Source organism: Vicugna pacos, chromosome 22, assembly GCF_048564905.1.
Source record: "Vicugna pacos chromosome 22, VicPac4, whole genome shotgun sequence".
NCBI classification, from domain to species: Eukaryota; Metazoa; Chordata; class Mammalia; order Artiodactyla; family Camelidae; genus Vicugna; species Vicugna pacos.
Genome location: NC_133008.1, coordinates 28,961,180 through 28,977,921, shown reverse-complemented (window position 1 = coordinate 28,977,921; position 16,742 = coordinate 28,961,180). Strand labels below are relative to the sequence as shown.

The following is a 16,742-nucleotide window of genomic DNA, read 5'->3' as shown; positions in this document are numbered from 1 at the left end:
TTTGCGCATGCCCAGACTGTGAAGGGCCTCGTAACAGCAGTTGAGAGGGTGTGGGTTGGCGGCGGCGGCCAGAGCGAGATGCTAGTGTTCGTGATGGTGGCGGCGACTACCTTGCGGCTGTGCCCGCTGGCCAGAGCTCAGCCGCTGTGCCGGTGGGGCCGTTTTCCCGTGGCTAGGGTGCCCCCAGGGTTTGGGGAGCGGGCGGGCTCATCCCTGAGCGGAGGCTTGGGTGGGATGCAGGAAAGACGTCCCGCCCCCCAACCTCATTTGAGGTTTCCAAGTTTACTCTTCTAGGAAGCGAACTTGATACCCGCCCTTTCTCTCACCTCCCCCCCCTGCAGCCCATCACCAAGTCCTCTCATCACCATTTAAAAACTTTGGCCCGATTCCGATCCTTTCAGGCCACCTCCACCACGCTAGTCCGTGCCCTCCTGTTGATCCTGGCCGGAGGGACTGTTTATAGACGAGTGTGAACTCGTCATTCCCCTCCCCTGGTTCTCTGTGGCATTCAGAATAAAACCCAGTTCCGTTGCGCAGCCTTCATTTCCTCGAATGATCTGGCCCACGGTTCGTCATTAGCGCTGCTGATATTTGGGGCCAGATCATTCTGGGGTGGAGCCATCCTGCATATTATCGAGTGTGGAGCAGTATCCCTGGCCTCCACCCATTAGATGCCAGTAGTATCTCCTTCAGCATCCCTGCCCATCAATCACATGTCTCTAGGTATTGCCAAGGGTGCCCTCGGGATGTGACAACCACTGATGTGGCCCCTGCCCACCCCTGAATCACTGGTCCAGCCACACGTCCCTTGAATATGCCAAACGCAGGCCAGCCTTGGGAACGGGGGGAGACTTGGCGTTTGGTACTCCTTTCTGGAGCACTTTGCTTCCAGCTTTTCCCCACTACTTCTTCCTCATCACCCAGATCCGGCTGAAATAGTACACTTCCTTATTTAAAGCCTCCCTCCTCCCCATAGCTGCTTTTCCCCATCATCACTAACTTCCATTACTCTTTTCACAAATGTTTTCTTGTCTCCTGCTGTCACTGGGATATTCTCTCCATGAGTGTATAGCGTGTTTCTCTTATTCACTCCTTGCGCAGAAAATTTTTAGATTTCAGTAAGTGTTAGATTAGTAAAGAGTGTACACGAGGTGCTGTGGGGGCTGGGCAGATGCCAAAGCCCAGGTCCTGCCCTCAGGGAAGTCCTGCCTGGAGTGAGCAGGGTCCTGTTTGCCGATGAAATAGCTAATGTGTGCTTCTGGTGTGCCTCGTTTGATCTTAAGGACAAGGTTCATGGTGTAGTGGTTCCTTAACCTTACTTGATGAATGTGAAAACAGACTCATCGAAATTAAAGACACCCTCGCCTTTAACAGGGGAGTCAGGAGTAGGGTTTTCCAGTGAGATTTACTGGCAGGATATGTCTTAAAATCTGGAAAGGCTGGTTACATCCAGTTCTCCCCTTTGCCCACAATGGTTCTCAAAGCATGGCCCTGGGCCAGCCACATCAGCATCACTCGGGAATTTGTTAGAACTGCAGTTCCCTGGATCTACTGAATCAGAGGCTCAGAAGTGGGGCTCAGTGATCTACAGTTTACCAAGCCCCCAGGGTTGGCACACATCCAAGACTGAGAACCAAGATCGGGAAAAAAGAAAAGAAAAAAGAAAATCTTCCTAAACTGGGATCTGCAAGTGAGCCTTAAAGAGCTCTTGGGAACATGTCCATTTCTGCACATAAATAAGTTTGTTTCAGGAAAGGAGGGACCACGTTTTCATCAGATTTTCCGGGGGTTCCCGTCAGTCTAGAAGCTTCAAGAACATGCTGCACTGTTAACCCAGACACAACCCGGCAGGAGTCCTGCGGAATACTCAACAAACATTGACAGGTGCTTTCTCGTCTCTTACCTCTAGCATGCAGACGGTGAGGACAGGAAAGATATTTCACGATGGACAGAAAATTCAAGGGGTACGTGGGTCCATATTTAACATTCACTCTTGACTTTCATCTAATTGCTGGATAACAAGGAACCTTTTCTAGTCTTGCTTGGGTGTCAGTGTTGTGGCAGGCATAGACCATGACTTAATCTAATCCTTACCATTGCCTTTTGAAGTAGGCGATAATCTTCCCATGTCACTAAAAAACTGGTTGAGAGAGATCACAGAACCTCAGCAAAGCCAGGAGAGGGCGCTGGGTTTAGGACTCAGTTCACCTGAGTTTTTATCTAGCGTTCTATCTGATAGAAGGTTTTAAATGCAGAGGGACAGAGAAAGCAAACCCTTACTTTGTTTACATGACGTAGTGTAGGAGAAAATTTCCTTTTGCCCCACGTGTGCCTATAAATACAAGAAGAAAAAACTATTTTGTCATCTCAAATGTGTTTCCTATTGATGTTGCGTTATTTCAGAAGTGATGTCAGCATTTCTAAATCAAGTGACTGGTCTCTAACGCGAGCTTTATGATTTTTGTCCTCTGGCCTCTCTTTCAAATAACAAATAACCTGGAAATACATAACAGAGACAAGAATGAGATGTGATGTGTATAATTATCCTGGGAATCTCTTTAAACTTTTAATTTTGACGTAATTATAGATTCACAGCATGCTGCAAAACAGTGCAGAGATGTCCCAGGTCCCCTCACCCAGCTTCCCCCATTGGTGACCTCTGACATGACCAAGGGATGACATCAAAACAGGAAAATTAGATGTAACCCACCTGCCTAATTTAGATTTCACTTTTACATTTTCTTTTTTTTTTTACATTTACATTTTCAGTGTTGCACGTTAGGAAATGGTTTTTGCCAGGTAATTATTACTACTGATTTGATGAAGGTTTTATGACTCTCTTTCTCTAGGACCTCCTGTATTTTTCATCTGCGACAACTCGCTTGATTAAACATCCTTGCAAGAAAAACATAGCCCTGTATCTAGGGTAAGTGACCATTTTAGGTATTGTTACCTTCCTTTTTATTAAAACATCATATTTGCCCTCATTCCTTCATTCAGTCAACATTATGAAAAACAACTTGGTCCTGAGCTGCTAGGTGCTGGTCAGGGAGTCCACAGTTGGGGTAGAGGCTGGAGGAAGAGAGGTGAAGAGACCAACAAGTCACTAAAATAATGACAGTATAGCGTGGTACCACCTGTCATAGATACTTACTATAAATGCTTATGGGGGAGTCTGAGGAGAAAATGCCTAGAAAGTTTCTCTTGGGGAATTGATGCCCAGACTGGGCTTTGAAGCATGAATAGGAGTTCACCGTGGAGAAAGGGAGAAGCAAATATGAATGGCCATGAAGCAGAACATTCAGAGGAGTGGAAACCTCATGCACTTGGGATCGTCAGGGTGCAAAGCTAAAAAACTAGATCCATGCAGCATACCAAAGTGGGTATCCCTCATCCTAACGGCACTGGAGGATTTAGGGCTACACAGTTTGTGTTTAGGAGGATTTCCAAAAACCCAGGCCAAAAAAACTCCGAAACAACACAACGTGATAAAACCTCAACAGAAGAAAAGGCCACGTGGAGAAGAAGGAGGCAGACTCAGCAGGACTTGCTGGCGGAAGGAGGCGAGCACGCAGTTTACAGCGGCTCCCACGTTTCCAGTGGAGAGAACGGGGATGGGTCGGCGGCTGGGGATGACTTGATTCTTGCAGGACACCAATGACACCTAAGACCGGAGATGGAAACTGGTCATTCATGGGGTGGGGAGCTTGCGACCTCCCAGGAATCACCTGTTTAGCGGCCAGCAACCCTGGGGAATATCGATTTTCTGCAGCAGATGAGGGAAGAGAAAGAGAGAGGCCAGAGCTGAAGAGGAGGCCATCACAGAGGAGCCAGGGCCCGTGAGTGGGTAAGAAGCCCCTGGAGGCGATGGGAGGATGGAAGAGAAAGCGGGGACATGGAGAGCCAAAGCTCATGTTACTCTCTCCACAAGCCCAGACAGAAAAAGGAGGGAGGTCACTACAGAGACTGAGCAGCTAGGGAGGCAGAGTCTGGAGGCTGACTGGACGGGCCTGGGGAGAGCGGGTGATCACGGAGAAGGAGACAGGTCTTCCTGGGACCAGGGTGGAGGCTGGCCCAGAACAGGGTGAGGACTTCCACAGCAGAAGCATCTCAAATGAAAAGACTTGACTCCTGTGTCATTCCTTCAGACTGGGCTGCCCTATCAAATAGCCCCTAGCCACATGTGGCTATTTACATTTAAAATTTCCTTTGACCAGTGAATGGATAAATAAAATGTGGTCCATCCATACAATGGAATATCATTCAGCCCCAAAAACGCAGGAAACTTTGACACTCACTGCAACATGGACGAACCTTGAGGACATGATGCTCAGTGAAAAAAGCCAGTCACAGAAGGGCAAATACTGTCTGATTCCACCCCTAGGAGGTCCCTAGAGGAGTCAAATCCAGAAACAGAAGGCTGGTGGTAGGTGTCAGGGGCTGAGGGAGGGGAAGGGGGAGTGAATGCTTCATGGGGACAGAGTCTTAGTTTGGGAAGATGAGAAAGTTCTGGAGATGGACAGTGGGAAGGTTGCACGACAGTGTGAGTGCTTAATGCCACTGAACTGTGCACTTCAAAATGGTTTAAATGCATATTTTAGCACAATTAAAATAAATGGTGAAAGATATATTTTAAGTTATGTGGATTTTACCATAATTTTAAAAATTAAATATTTTTAAGTGAAATGAAATATAGAGTAAAATCCACAGTCAAACCAACCGCATTTCAAGCCCTCAGTGTGGCCAGCGGCTGCCGTGTTGGACAGCTTGGAAACAGGGCTTCTCCCTCACTGCAGAAGGCTCTGTGGTCTGTTTGTCTACAGCCCAGTGGGCTAAGAATGGTATTTATATCTTTATACACTTGAAAACAATTCAAAAGAAGACTTAGGATTTTGCAACACTTGAAAAATGACATGAAATTCACATTTCCTTGTCTCTAAATAAAGTTTTATTATCACATGACCACGTCCATTCCTTTATGTGATTGCACCATTCACAGAGATGAATGGGTGAAGACAGAGGCCCCTAAAATATTTCCTATCTGGCCAATGACAGAAAAAGTTTGCTGGACCTCTCATGTGGAGCAAAACACGTAAATGGCACCTCATTCCCAGAACACATTGGAATCAGAGAGCATTGGACTCCAACAGCTTCTGGAAATAAGAAACTCTAATGCATAATAAAGTTATAAGATACCACTTCTCACCCACTGTGTTGGCGAGGATGAGGGCAAAGGAGGATGAGGCTAAGTGGGTCTCTCTTCTGTGGAGGACAGTTTGGCAGAATCTGTCAAAATGTTCAGTGCATGTTCTCAGACACAGATCTCACTTCCAGGAAGTTAACCTACAATGATAACTTGTTTATGTTCCCAATGCATACCCTGCCCTAGGCCTTTGTCCCCCTGCAGTCAAGGGGAAGAGCATTCTTCGAAGCAGGGACAGCATATGCAAAGGCCCTGAGGCAGGACCTTGTCTGATTGTTGGGAGAACAGCTCAAGCACCATGATGGAGAGTAAAGCGTGAAGGGAGACATCAAAGTGTCATCACGTGGGGCTTTGTCAGCTATGGTGATGAATCTGAATTTCAGCTTAACTCTCGTGGGAAGCCACCAGCGATTAGACAGGGGAGGGACATGATCTGACTTCTCTTTTGAAGGACCCTGACTTCTGGTTGGAAAACAGGAGGCAGAGAGGTGAGACTGAAGGAGGACACAAGTGAGAAGCTGAGGTGTGGTCCAGTGAGAGACCAGGAGGCAGCACTGGAGGGAGATAGGGTTACAAGAGTGGTGGCTCAGAGGAAGAGGGGTTGTGGGGAAATCAAGGAAGGTTGCATGGAGGAAGAGGCACCTGAGCCGAGTTAGGTAGTTTAGCCCAGGTAGGATTTCAGCTCATTAGGATAAGTGGGTGGAGAAGGTCTGGAAAGCATTGAACTGAGTCAAGGGCACTTAACTGAGGAGGAACAATGGGGTGTCAGCCTGGAGAAGGGCACAGAGCTCTACTTAGCTAAGAGTTAGACTTCCTGTCTTCTGGCGTAAAGGCTGAGTACCACATAGGATGAATAGGAGTTGGCTTTGGAGGAAATAGGCAGTACCAGATGGCATGAACAAAAGACACAATATGGCATGTGATGTTGGAGTGTAAAACAGAAGTCCAGTGTGGTGAGACGTGAGCCAGGGGCAGTAGTTCTCAACTGGGGACGATTCTGCACCACCCCCCCAGGGGAGGCTGGGCAGCACGGCGGGGCATTTGTGGTTGTCATGCCTGGGGCATGCTACTGCCATCTAGTGGAGGCCAGGGGTGCTGCTCAACCTCCTGCAGTGCCCATAACAGCTCCCTACAAGACAATGGTCTGAACCCAACGTCCCTGGTGCTGGGGTGAGAAGCCCTGGAGTAGGAAGATGGATAGAGTTCAGATAGCGGATCTCCCTGTAGGTGGTTCAGAAGCTTCACCCTTGATCCTTTAGGAGACAGGCAGCCATTCGAGTTTTCCAAGTAGTGGAGAGGCTGATGCCGGTAACCCTCACCCTTTGGGCTGGCTGTCCTCTTTTGCTATAACACTGTGATACATCTAATTTTGAAAGCATTCTTCTTCTCTCTCCCTTGCTGACAGCCATCGCATTGTGTGGCTGTCAGCTTGCCAGTGCTTGCAGAGACTGGCATGGGAGTCCACCACTCATTCTCTAATTTACTGTTTTAAAATTGTGTCTAAAACCAGACCACATAAAATTTAAAGGAGAGAATATCAGTGAAGTATTTGACCTGGAGTCTACTAACAGTATGGTGTTGACTTTGCACTTTGCACGTTCGAAGCTTGTTTTACTTACTTCTGGGTTCTTTTTTCTTTTTTTAAGTTCTGGATTCTTAACTAGATTTCTGACAGCTGTGCTTCCTGGAAAAGTGATCATTATATATGTATTTCAACCCAAAACTTCCTTCTTTGTATATTTTTTTCCTAGTGAAGTAGAGCTGTTCTTATGAGAAGAGCCTATGTTTGGTTATCTTTGTGTCCCTAGAGCCTGGTATTCAATAAATGTGTGCCAAATGAATGAGTGAATCAGAGGTTTTGTTTTTTTTTTTTTAAGGTCAAAGTAGGTGAAAATCTTGCAATGGTTCAGGAAACTTTTTTTTGGAAATCTCACTTCACTGACAGGTTCTAAAATAGAAACAAAACCAAAAATAGATAGACAAAATAATATCCCCTAGTTCATGCTTCAGAGTTCCTCCCTTCCCCAATGTTTTGCTGGTTTTGATGTCAACAGAATCTATGTGGACAGTATTTAACCATGTAAAAGAGACAATATAAAAGTAAAAATAACCGAGAAAACCGTATCACTCTCATTTCAACTTCCTGTCAGTAGTCCCAGCCCATGCAATACAACAAGACAAAGATATGAAATACATACACAATTAGATTGAAAGAGACAACGTCTGCCAAGTCTATGAGTACCCACTAGCAGAAGTAGTAATTGATTGCATCAAGATGGCCAAACGCAAGACTGACATGAAAAAAACATCAAGAGCTCTCCTGTGAACTGAGCCATGACCACTTATAAAAGGCAGTTGTGAGGGGTGCCATTCACAATAGCAGCAAAAACTTTAAGATACATGGGAATTAACTCAGGAACCCCTTTTTGTCTAAAACCATAAAACTCTTCTGCTAAAGGGACGGGAGACCTGGATAAGGAAGCGGTATACCATGTCCACGGCTGGCCTTTTGCTTCTTAAAGGTCTCCTGCGTGAGGGAACACATTGCTTCTTTCTTATATACACATTCCTTTACTTTAGCGGGATCAGAGCAATAGAAATATTTTAAAATGACAAAACCGAAGTTCATCCTGAGCAAAATAGTCACTTAATGTACACTTTGTATCATTTTATTTTTGATGTGATCATGCTTTTAAAATAATATTATTATTTCAAGATGTCAAATACCCGGGCTATAGAGGTTTACTCATGCAAAAATAGACAGATGGTAAATAGATAGATAGGTAGATAGATAGATAGACAGACAGACAGACAGATGCACGATGGCTCCTTGCTAAGAAAGGAATTTTGTTTGAATGGAACATTTTTAGATTGCCTGCCACTGTCTTTTTCTTTTCTTGTGTGAAACTGTCCTGACTGAACTCTTTTATTGTTTATTTCAGGAGACAAGCTTTCCTGACGAGAGACAGCTTCGAGAGCAGCCTCCTTCCACTCTCCATCCCTGCGGCACTGCAGGTGGTTGTTTTGCCCAACTACCCGCAGGATGCTTGACGTGGATAATACTTAGGATTAGATACAGTTCGGGAATGGCACACCGGTCTGTTCCTGCTGGTTCGGGGGCTTCTTTTATGATGTGCCTCTTAAAGACACTGAGAGCAAATTCTAAGCCAAAAGAAGGGTTGGTTCTATTCTCCCCTTACTCCCAAAATAGGCGCCTTTTTTTTTTCCTGAAAAAAGAACCAGAATTGTTGCAAGTGCTCCTTATAACTGTTGTGTGTTATAAATAAACAGATTACATGCACTGATGTCAGGGCCTCCCTAAGTAGTCCTGAAAAACCTGTACCCCCTCAGTAACTGCCTTGAGAAATTTGATGGTTGCCCACCTATGCTACCGCAGGGCCATCTGTTAAAATACCAGTTTCTCTCTCAAGTGATGCCTTTATTGGTTCTGCTCCTCATCCGTCATCTGTGCTATAGACTGTATCCTCAGAGGAGGTTTTGAGATGGGAGAAGGGGATGCAGCGAACTTAGGTGTCCGAGGGCGCCAACTTTAACCTCCCAGTCTGCTTCTCGCTGGTCCCCAGGATGCATAGTTTCCAGTATCTAGGAACCAGACAACTAACTCTTGCTGGCATAAGCGTTTCTTGGATGCATATCTAGAAGCACTGCATTCTGCATCGATGTCCGAAAAGGTGCCCGGATTGATACCGTGCCGCCTGTCGCATCCGTAGGTTAGCACACCGGAAGTAACGTCGGCACATTTTGCTGGTTCAGTGTTGCTGTTAGTCGTGAACCAAGGAGTCTACATTTATGACTATGAAGCCAATTCCTGGAATGCATCAAAAGGTATGTCTCTCCCTCTCTCCCTCTCCCTCTCTGCCTCTCTCTCTCCCTCCCTCGCTGTGTGTGTGTGTGTGTGTGTGTGTGTTTTATTTTGCATAGCCAACACCAGAGAAAAGATTATTATTCTCAGAAGTACAGACGATACTGCTACTTGGATGTCAGCCACTGGCCGTTCCATTGTCATTTAAAATTCAAATAAAAATTGGCCTGAATCCCCTTCCCACAGGGTGGGAACTGAGTGTTTCCACCTGGGATCATGGTGACAAGCCACAAAACCCTGCTCTGGTCGGAGCACACAAGGTGCGGCAGCAGGAGCTGTGATGGAGGGGAGGACGGGGAGGACAGGGGTGCCGCAGAGATGAGTCCTGGATGCCTGGCGGCAAGGCTGGCGGGTGACATAGTCCTGCGTACGTCGTGTCAGGGGTGGGGACAGTGGAGAAGACTAGCTTTAAGGAGAGAGAGAAGCGAACCCTGGTGGAGGAGACAGAGATGGGGCCAAGTGAGACAAGGAAGATGTTGTTCCCTAGAAAAGAGGAAGGACGGCCCCTCTTTTCCAGGACACGAGGAGAAGGGGGAGGGAGGACAGGTAATCACCAGGGGCTCATCAAGGTGAGAAAGGAGTCAGTACGAGGTTTCTTAACCGCTGTCCTGCTGACATCAGGACCAGGTCATCCTCTGCAGGGCCATCCTGGGCATCGTGGGGTGTGGAGCAGCCTCCCCAGCCTCCACCCACTCAATGCCAGGAGACCCCCAGTCATGACAACCACAGATGTCCCCAGACATCACCCAGTGTCCCCCACAGGTCAAAATCCCCTCAGTCAAAAACCACTGAGTTGGTAGATAACCATCTGGCAATTTGCTGTCGTTTTGTTTCGTGTGTATTCGTTGTGATGAAAGATTATGGGCCAGTGTGAATAGTGCTGCTGTGAACATTTGTGTACAAGTATTTGTTTGGACACATGTTTTCAGTTCTCTTGGGTAGATACCTAGGGGTGGAATTGCTGGGTCAGATGGAAACTCCGTATTTAACTTACTGAGGAACCATCAGGTCTCCCTGTAACGTAAGTCAGTCTGGTCTCTGTCTTTTCTCTTCTCTCCATCAGTTTAATAGCATCCAAAGAGTGAACTCCCCATACCCCTTCTCCAGCCCCTGCGCCCCCAATTTTACTTTCTGTCTCTATGAATGTGACTTCTCTGGGGACCTCAAATAAATGGGATCATTCAGTATTTGTCCTTTTATGGCCAGCTTGTTTCACTGAGCATCATGTCCTCAAGGTTCATCCGTGTTGTAGCAGGTGTCAGAATTCCTCCCTTTTTAAGGCTGCATAATATTCCATTGGGGTGAATGGACCACATATAAAAAAATCTATTCAGTTGTCAATGGACACTCGGGCTGCTTGCATGTTTTAGCTATTATAGATCATGCTGGTTTGAACATCCATATACAAATGTCTCCTGGAGACCATGCTTTTAATGTTTGTGGGGGTATATACCCAGAAGTGGAATTCCTGGATCATGTGGTCATTCTACTTTCATTCCATTTTACATTCGCACCAGCAGTGCAGCAGGATTCCAGGCGTCGCCAACACTCATTTTCTGTTTCGTGGTAGCCATCCTAATGGGCGGGAGGTACCTCACTGTGGTTTTGCACTGCATTTCCCTGATGATTAGTGATATTGAGCTTGTCAGCTACATGTATATTTTCTTTGGAGTTGAAGCTTCTTTTGAAACAGAATCGAAGAATGCCTCCCTAAGAGAAGGGCACTCTTCCTGCAATGTTGGCAGAATCCTGAAAGAGTTTCTGCAAAACCAGTGGTTCTCAATCAGGAATAATTCGCCCCTCACCCCGAGATGACACTTAGCAATGTCTGGAGACATTTTTTAGTTGTCAAGACTGGAGAAGAGTGTCACCAGTTAAATAAGTTATTGCATAAGTGATTCAATAAGGTAAGGCAGTCAGCAGAAGCAGGGATGCTGTAAAACATCCCGCGGTGCCCAGGACAGTCTGGGCGCAGATGTCAGCCGGACGGCGAGAAGCCCTGCTCTAACCTCCCCCCGAACCTGCAGGGAGCTCAGAGGGCATTTCAGTTCTCTTTCCTTTCAGGTATAGAACACCCTGTTTCCCACATTTCTGGTGACAACTGTTGTTACAGTGGAAATTCGTTTTGTGCGGTGAGTACCACGTGTCCTGTCTCGTTTGTCCACTCTGCTCTGAGCAGAGGTAATTATGAATGGAAATAAGGGCAGTTACGCCTCGAGGGCTGGGGCTGAGATGGACTCGGGCGGTGCACTGCCCTGGGCTCAGGACAGGACCTGAGGTACGGGCGGGGCCCCGGAGCTACTGTTAGATCAGCTGGCCGACACACTGTGAGTGTATCCATCTATCTTCTTTTTTTTTTTTAACCTGGTATTTTGAAATAATTATAGATGTACAGGAAGTTGAAAAAATAAGAGTGCCACGTATCCCTCACCCAGTTCCCCCCAGTGGTTACATCTTACACAAGCGCAATATGATACAGACAGGAAATTGACATGGGCACAACTGTGTCAAGTCAGGGAATGGCGACTGAGGGCAAAATACCCAACTGTTCCATCACCCCGGCGCTCTTTCCACGTCGCCCGGCACTGCCCTGACCCTGGCAACCACGAACCTGTTTTCCATCTCTCTAATTTTATCATTTCAAGAATGTTATATGAGTGGGACCATACCATACGAAACCTCTGGGGACTAGCTTGTCCCAGCAACATTCTTTGGAGACTCGTCTGATTTGTTGTGCATGCGTCTAGTCTGTTCCTTTCTGAGGAATTTTCCAAAGTGTGGCCGAACCAGAAGTGGGTTGTTTCTACTTTTTGGCTGTTACAAATAAGGCTGCTGTAGACATTCATGGACAGGCTTTTGTCTGGACATAAGTTTTCACTTGTCTGGGATAAATGCCCAGAAGTGTGATCACTGGCATCTGCCCCCTCTTTTAAAAACAGAGGTATAATTGACACACCACAGTGTGTTGATTAGATAGACTTATGTACAGCAATACAATCACCACCATACCATATCACACACTTATCATTTCTTTTTGTTGTGGGAACAATTAAGACTTGGTTTCTTAGCAACTTTGGAGTTTATAATACAGTGTTGCTGTCTGCAATCACTGTGCTGTGCATTTGACTTCCAGACCTTATTTATCTACTTAAAGAACATCTCCCCACCCCCCTTCGCCCTCTGTCTCCTTTTAAAGAGACCATTCTATGTGTGTGTTCTTCCAGGATGTAAGCAACTCGGTTTTTGCTTATTTGCTTGGAGATCAGATATCTCAGACCAATATCTATTTCTCAAACACCCGAGGATACGTATTTCAGAAGTATGCCCACGAAAGGCAGGTATGTTCAACCTGGTGAGAAAGTCAACAACAACAACAAAAAAAAAGTACCCTGTGCGGTAGGAGTAATTAGCTGTCCGTGGCGGGCAAGGACTTTTCTCTCTTGAAGAATCCAGCCAGCTAGGAGGGTAGGGGAAAATTCCAGGTCAGAGCAGCTGGCTCAGGAGATTGGGACGTGAGGAAAGAGACGGCCCTGTTTAGGGGGAAAGCTGGTGCCACAGCACAGGCTGCACGTGACTCACAACACGCAACCCCACGCCCACCCAAAGGGCTATATGTCAGGAACCACCATCATCCCCACTTTACAGATGAGAGAACTGGATGGGGTTGAACGTGTGTCCCCCACAAAACCTGTGTCCACCCCGAACCTCAGAACATGACTGTCCTTAGAAACAGGGTCTTTGCAGATATCATTAGCTAAGACGAGGTCATCCTGGGTCAGGGTGGGTTCTCAAACCAGCACCTGGGGTCCTAGTAAGAAGAGAGGACAGGAGAGGGTCACACAGAGAAGAAGGCCACAGGAAGACGGAGGCAGGGTTGGAGAGGAACCAGAAGAGACGAATGACCGGCTTACTTCCTCAGAGCTTCCAGAAGGAACCAACCCCGCTGACCCCCTGACTTCAGACCTCCAGCCTCCACACCTGTGGCATCACAGCCCTGCTGTTTTAAGCCACTGGGTGTGTGGTACTTTGTTATAGCAGCCCTAGGAAACCAATACAGGGTCGAAGGCTCAGAGAGGTGCAGGGCCTTGCCAAGGCCACACAGCTTGGCAGAGCTGGGGTTTGAACAGCTTAGAAGATAGGATCCTTGGGTAGCTAAGAGGATGGTGGCGTTTTGTCCCGATGCAGAGAATGGCTTCATCCCCCCAGACACTTAGGAAGCTGGTCCAAAGGGAGGCAGAGAGAGTCCACTCTGCCCTCAAGTTCTGATCACGCCCCCAGACTGGTTTCTCGGCCCTGCCCAGGAGGCCCGACGAAGCCCAGAATCTAAGCAGCCACATTGTTTCATTCGAAACTAGGTCTAGAAGGACCCAGACTTAATGTCTTTGCTCAGTCGAAAACCATTGTCACTAAAATCCCCAATGGTTTTAGGGTTCTCCAGAGAAACAAAAGTACTCGCAGAGATAGAGATATAAACATATGGAAGAGGAGACAGGCGATAAGAACTGGCCCACGCGGTCACGGAGGCAGAGAAGCCCCACAGTCTGCCATCTGCAGCCGAGATCCAGGATGGCTGGGTTAAGTCCTGGAGCCCAAGGGCCCATGGCCAAGGGGCTGAGACTCCTAAGTGTGGTCCAGAGCAGTGACCACTCATCCCCTGAGATGGAGGCCCCTCTGTGTTCTCTCGGCAGGGGAGGAGGCATGGGGGTGACTGGTGGCGGGGTGACGGGCGGGCCGCCATGATGCCTGGCCGCCTGTGCTAGTCGGGACAGACTGACAGGACATCTTACTGTGCTCGGGCTGCCACAGCAGATCCCGCAAACTGGTGACTGAAGCAACACATGTTTATTTCTGGGAAGTTCAAGATCAAGGTGCTAGCTGATTTCGTTCCTGGTGAGGGCTCTTTTCCTGTCTTGCAGACGGCCCCCTCCTTACTGTGTCCTCAGATGGGAGGGAGGGGGAGAGGGAGCAAGAAAGCGCCCTCTGGTGTCTCTTCTTGTAACGGCACTAATCCCATCATGAGGCCCCACCCTCCTGACCACATGTAAACCTAGTCACTACACAAAGACCCCCGCCTCCAAATAGCATCACACTGTGTCCCCCCAAAATGCGTATGTTGAAATCCTAATGCCTGATGTGACGGTGGTAGGAGGCGGGGCCTCTGGGAGGTGCTTAGGTCATGAGGCTGGAGCCCCCAGGTTAGTGCCCTTCTAAAAGAGGCCCCGGGTAGCTGGCTCACCGCTTCCTCCATGTGAGGCCCCAGCAGAAAGTCTGCAGCCCAGGAGAGGGCCCCAGCTGAGCACGCTGGCAGCCCGCTCTCGGACTGCCAGCCTCCAGAACTGTGAGCAATCACGTTCTGTTGCTGAGAAGCCACCCAGTCTGTGGTATTTTGTCACAGCAGCCCGAACGGACTAAGACAGGGGGTTAGGGTTTCAGCCCATACACCGGCGGCGGCAGGGACGCAGTCTGGCTCACGGCACTTTATATAATAGAAATCTCTGCCTCCCTCCCAGTATCAGAGGCTTAAATAAGATAGTGGTCCTGCTCTCTTACCTGAAGGACGTCTGGTGGCCATCTGTCCCACTCTCGCTGGGTTGCGGCCCTGGGCCTCATGCTCCGGCTCACCTGCCGGGCACGTTGCTGACCAGCCAACGGTCAGGAGTGAGAAACCCAGGCAAGAGTGAAGGGTTTAGGCGGGCGTCTCGCAGCCTGAGCCACACCACTTCCTGCAACACCCCAAGCCCAGCTGTCTTCTTTCAAGGTCTGCCCTAGATGCTCCATTTTCACAGAGGACAGAGCGATCATCATCATCATCATAATAAAAGACTTTCCTTCACTTTAGCCTACTAGATAATCTAGAGTTAAATTTTGAATTAGGCGCATGTTTATCGTTTATTCTTACGTGATGCTTTGTTCCACAGGCAGAGCTAGTCGGGTCCTTGGGTGGGATCTTCTACTTTCACTCCCTGTCACAGGTGGGCCTGCTCCTTGTCAACCAGCAGAAGGTGAGTAACTTTTAGCCTGGGGAAGAGTGACTTCAGTGACCTTTACCCCAAGCCAGGTTTCTGTCAAAACTCACACACTTAGATTTTCATATCTGAAATCCATCTAGCTTTTCACCCACCTGTCCATCCATATCTCCATCCACCCAACTATCCATTTGCCGATTCATCCACCCACCTACCCATCCATCCACACATCCATCCATCTATCCATTCTTCCATTTGTCTATTTATCCAACCACTCATCCACCTACCCATCCAGCCATCTACCTACCTATCTTCTCATGCATCTACTCATCCATCCATCAACCTACTTATCCATCCATCCAATGACCCACCCACCTACCCATGCATCCACCTATCCATCCATTCATCCATCTGCTCTTCCATCCTCCCCCTACTCAGCCATCCACCCATCTACCTATACATTCATATACCCTTCCGCTCACCCACACCGCTACCTTTATTTGCTCATTCAGTCATGCATTCAGCAATATTAAGTAAGGTCTAGGAGGTGCCAAGCACTATGTTGGGCACTAGGGATAAAATACAGGGTGTGCTGCATGTGTCGCTGATAACACAAGACCATTTTAAATGCCTCACGTCAACCCTTTTCTTAATAATTATTTTCACATGTATTCAGAAAATCAGGACATGAAAACTGGGACCTCACAGGTATCATTTAGGATAAGACTAAGTTAACAAGAGGAATCAGTCCATGCCAAGTGCACCTGAAGAAAAAATTATGAAGTCAGACAAAGACTGAAGTCCAGTCAGTACCCTCCGGCTGCAAAATCTGTGAGCGGGGTGTGCCTCTCTGAAGTTCTGGGGAGACCCACCGCCAGGAAGCTCCCAGAGGCCGGGCTGCTCCCTGGCGGCTGAAAGCCCCCATCCAGGGTCCCCTCCAGAGCACGAACTGCCAGGGCCCATGCTGAATCAGAGACTCTCCTGCCACTCTGGAAACCCCAAGAATGTGGTGGTGGCTGAGTCATCCTGGTTTCAATCTACGCCTGGTTTCCTGGGCCTGACCACTCCCCGTCATGAAGGCTGCACCTGGCGGGCGTCTGGGGGGAAGCTGCCTTCCCCACTCCGCGCCTGGAGCACGATGGACTTGAAGGCGCTGCAGTCAAGGATGCTGGCATCTTTGCATTCCTAGCCCTGGCATGGTCTTCAGGCCTCGGCCTCCTTATGGAGGGAGGAGGAGGAAACCTGAAGCCACTTTTCACTCTGACTCAGCAATTTTTCACTCCTGGCCTTTTCCCCACCTGAGGGCCTGGGTGCATAAAACTGCAGACACCTTCTGTCCGGGGGGCCCCCTGGCACGGGGTGATGAACCCCATACCTCTGCCAACCCAGTGGACCTCTGACGGTGTGCCATCTCATGGGAAGGGACAAACAGGGGACTTTGGCGTTTTCTCTGGCCTCAGCTCTTATTTACCACACCGCAGAAAGCAGTTAAAGGCTGAATGAACTCTCATGTTTGGCTCGTTGCCTTAACTGGGCTCCTCTGACCCCTGGTAGCTCAGCTGAGCGCTCTCTCAGGGTCTCAGGACCAAGGCAGCCCATCCACACTGCTCAGCGGGTAGGACTAGTCCAGCTCAGCAGCCCAGGCAACAGCCCATCCTCACCCTGGCCGCTAAGCTCCTCCCACCACCCT

General features: G+C 48.3%; 1 protein-coding gene across 2 annotated transcripts in view; it reads left to right on the top strand.

The window, feature by feature from the left end:
- The first annotated feature begins 23 nt into the window (after positions 1–23).
- Positions 24–16,742, top strand: part of CATSPERD (cation channel sperm associated auxiliary subunit delta) — a 40,660-nt gene continuing 23,941 nt past the window's right edge. For both annotated transcript variants that reach the window (XM_072947881.1, XM_072947880.1), the window contains exons 1-8: positions 24–152; positions 1,910–1,964; positions 2,850–2,926; positions 8,146–8,218; positions 8,935–9,049; positions 11,151–11,218; positions 12,311–12,424; positions 15,005–15,088. In XM_072947881.1, the coding sequence (XP_072803982.1) occupies positions 79–152; positions 1,910–1,964; positions 2,850–2,926; positions 8,146–8,218; positions 8,935–9,049; positions 11,151–11,218; positions 12,311–12,424; positions 15,005–15,088 (660 nt within the window). In that variant the 5' untranslated portion in view covers positions 24–78. The remainder of the gene's footprint in view (positions 153–1,909; positions 1,965–2,849; positions 2,927–8,145; positions 8,219–8,934; positions 9,050–11,150; positions 11,219–12,310; positions 12,425–15,004; positions 15,089–16,742) is intronic.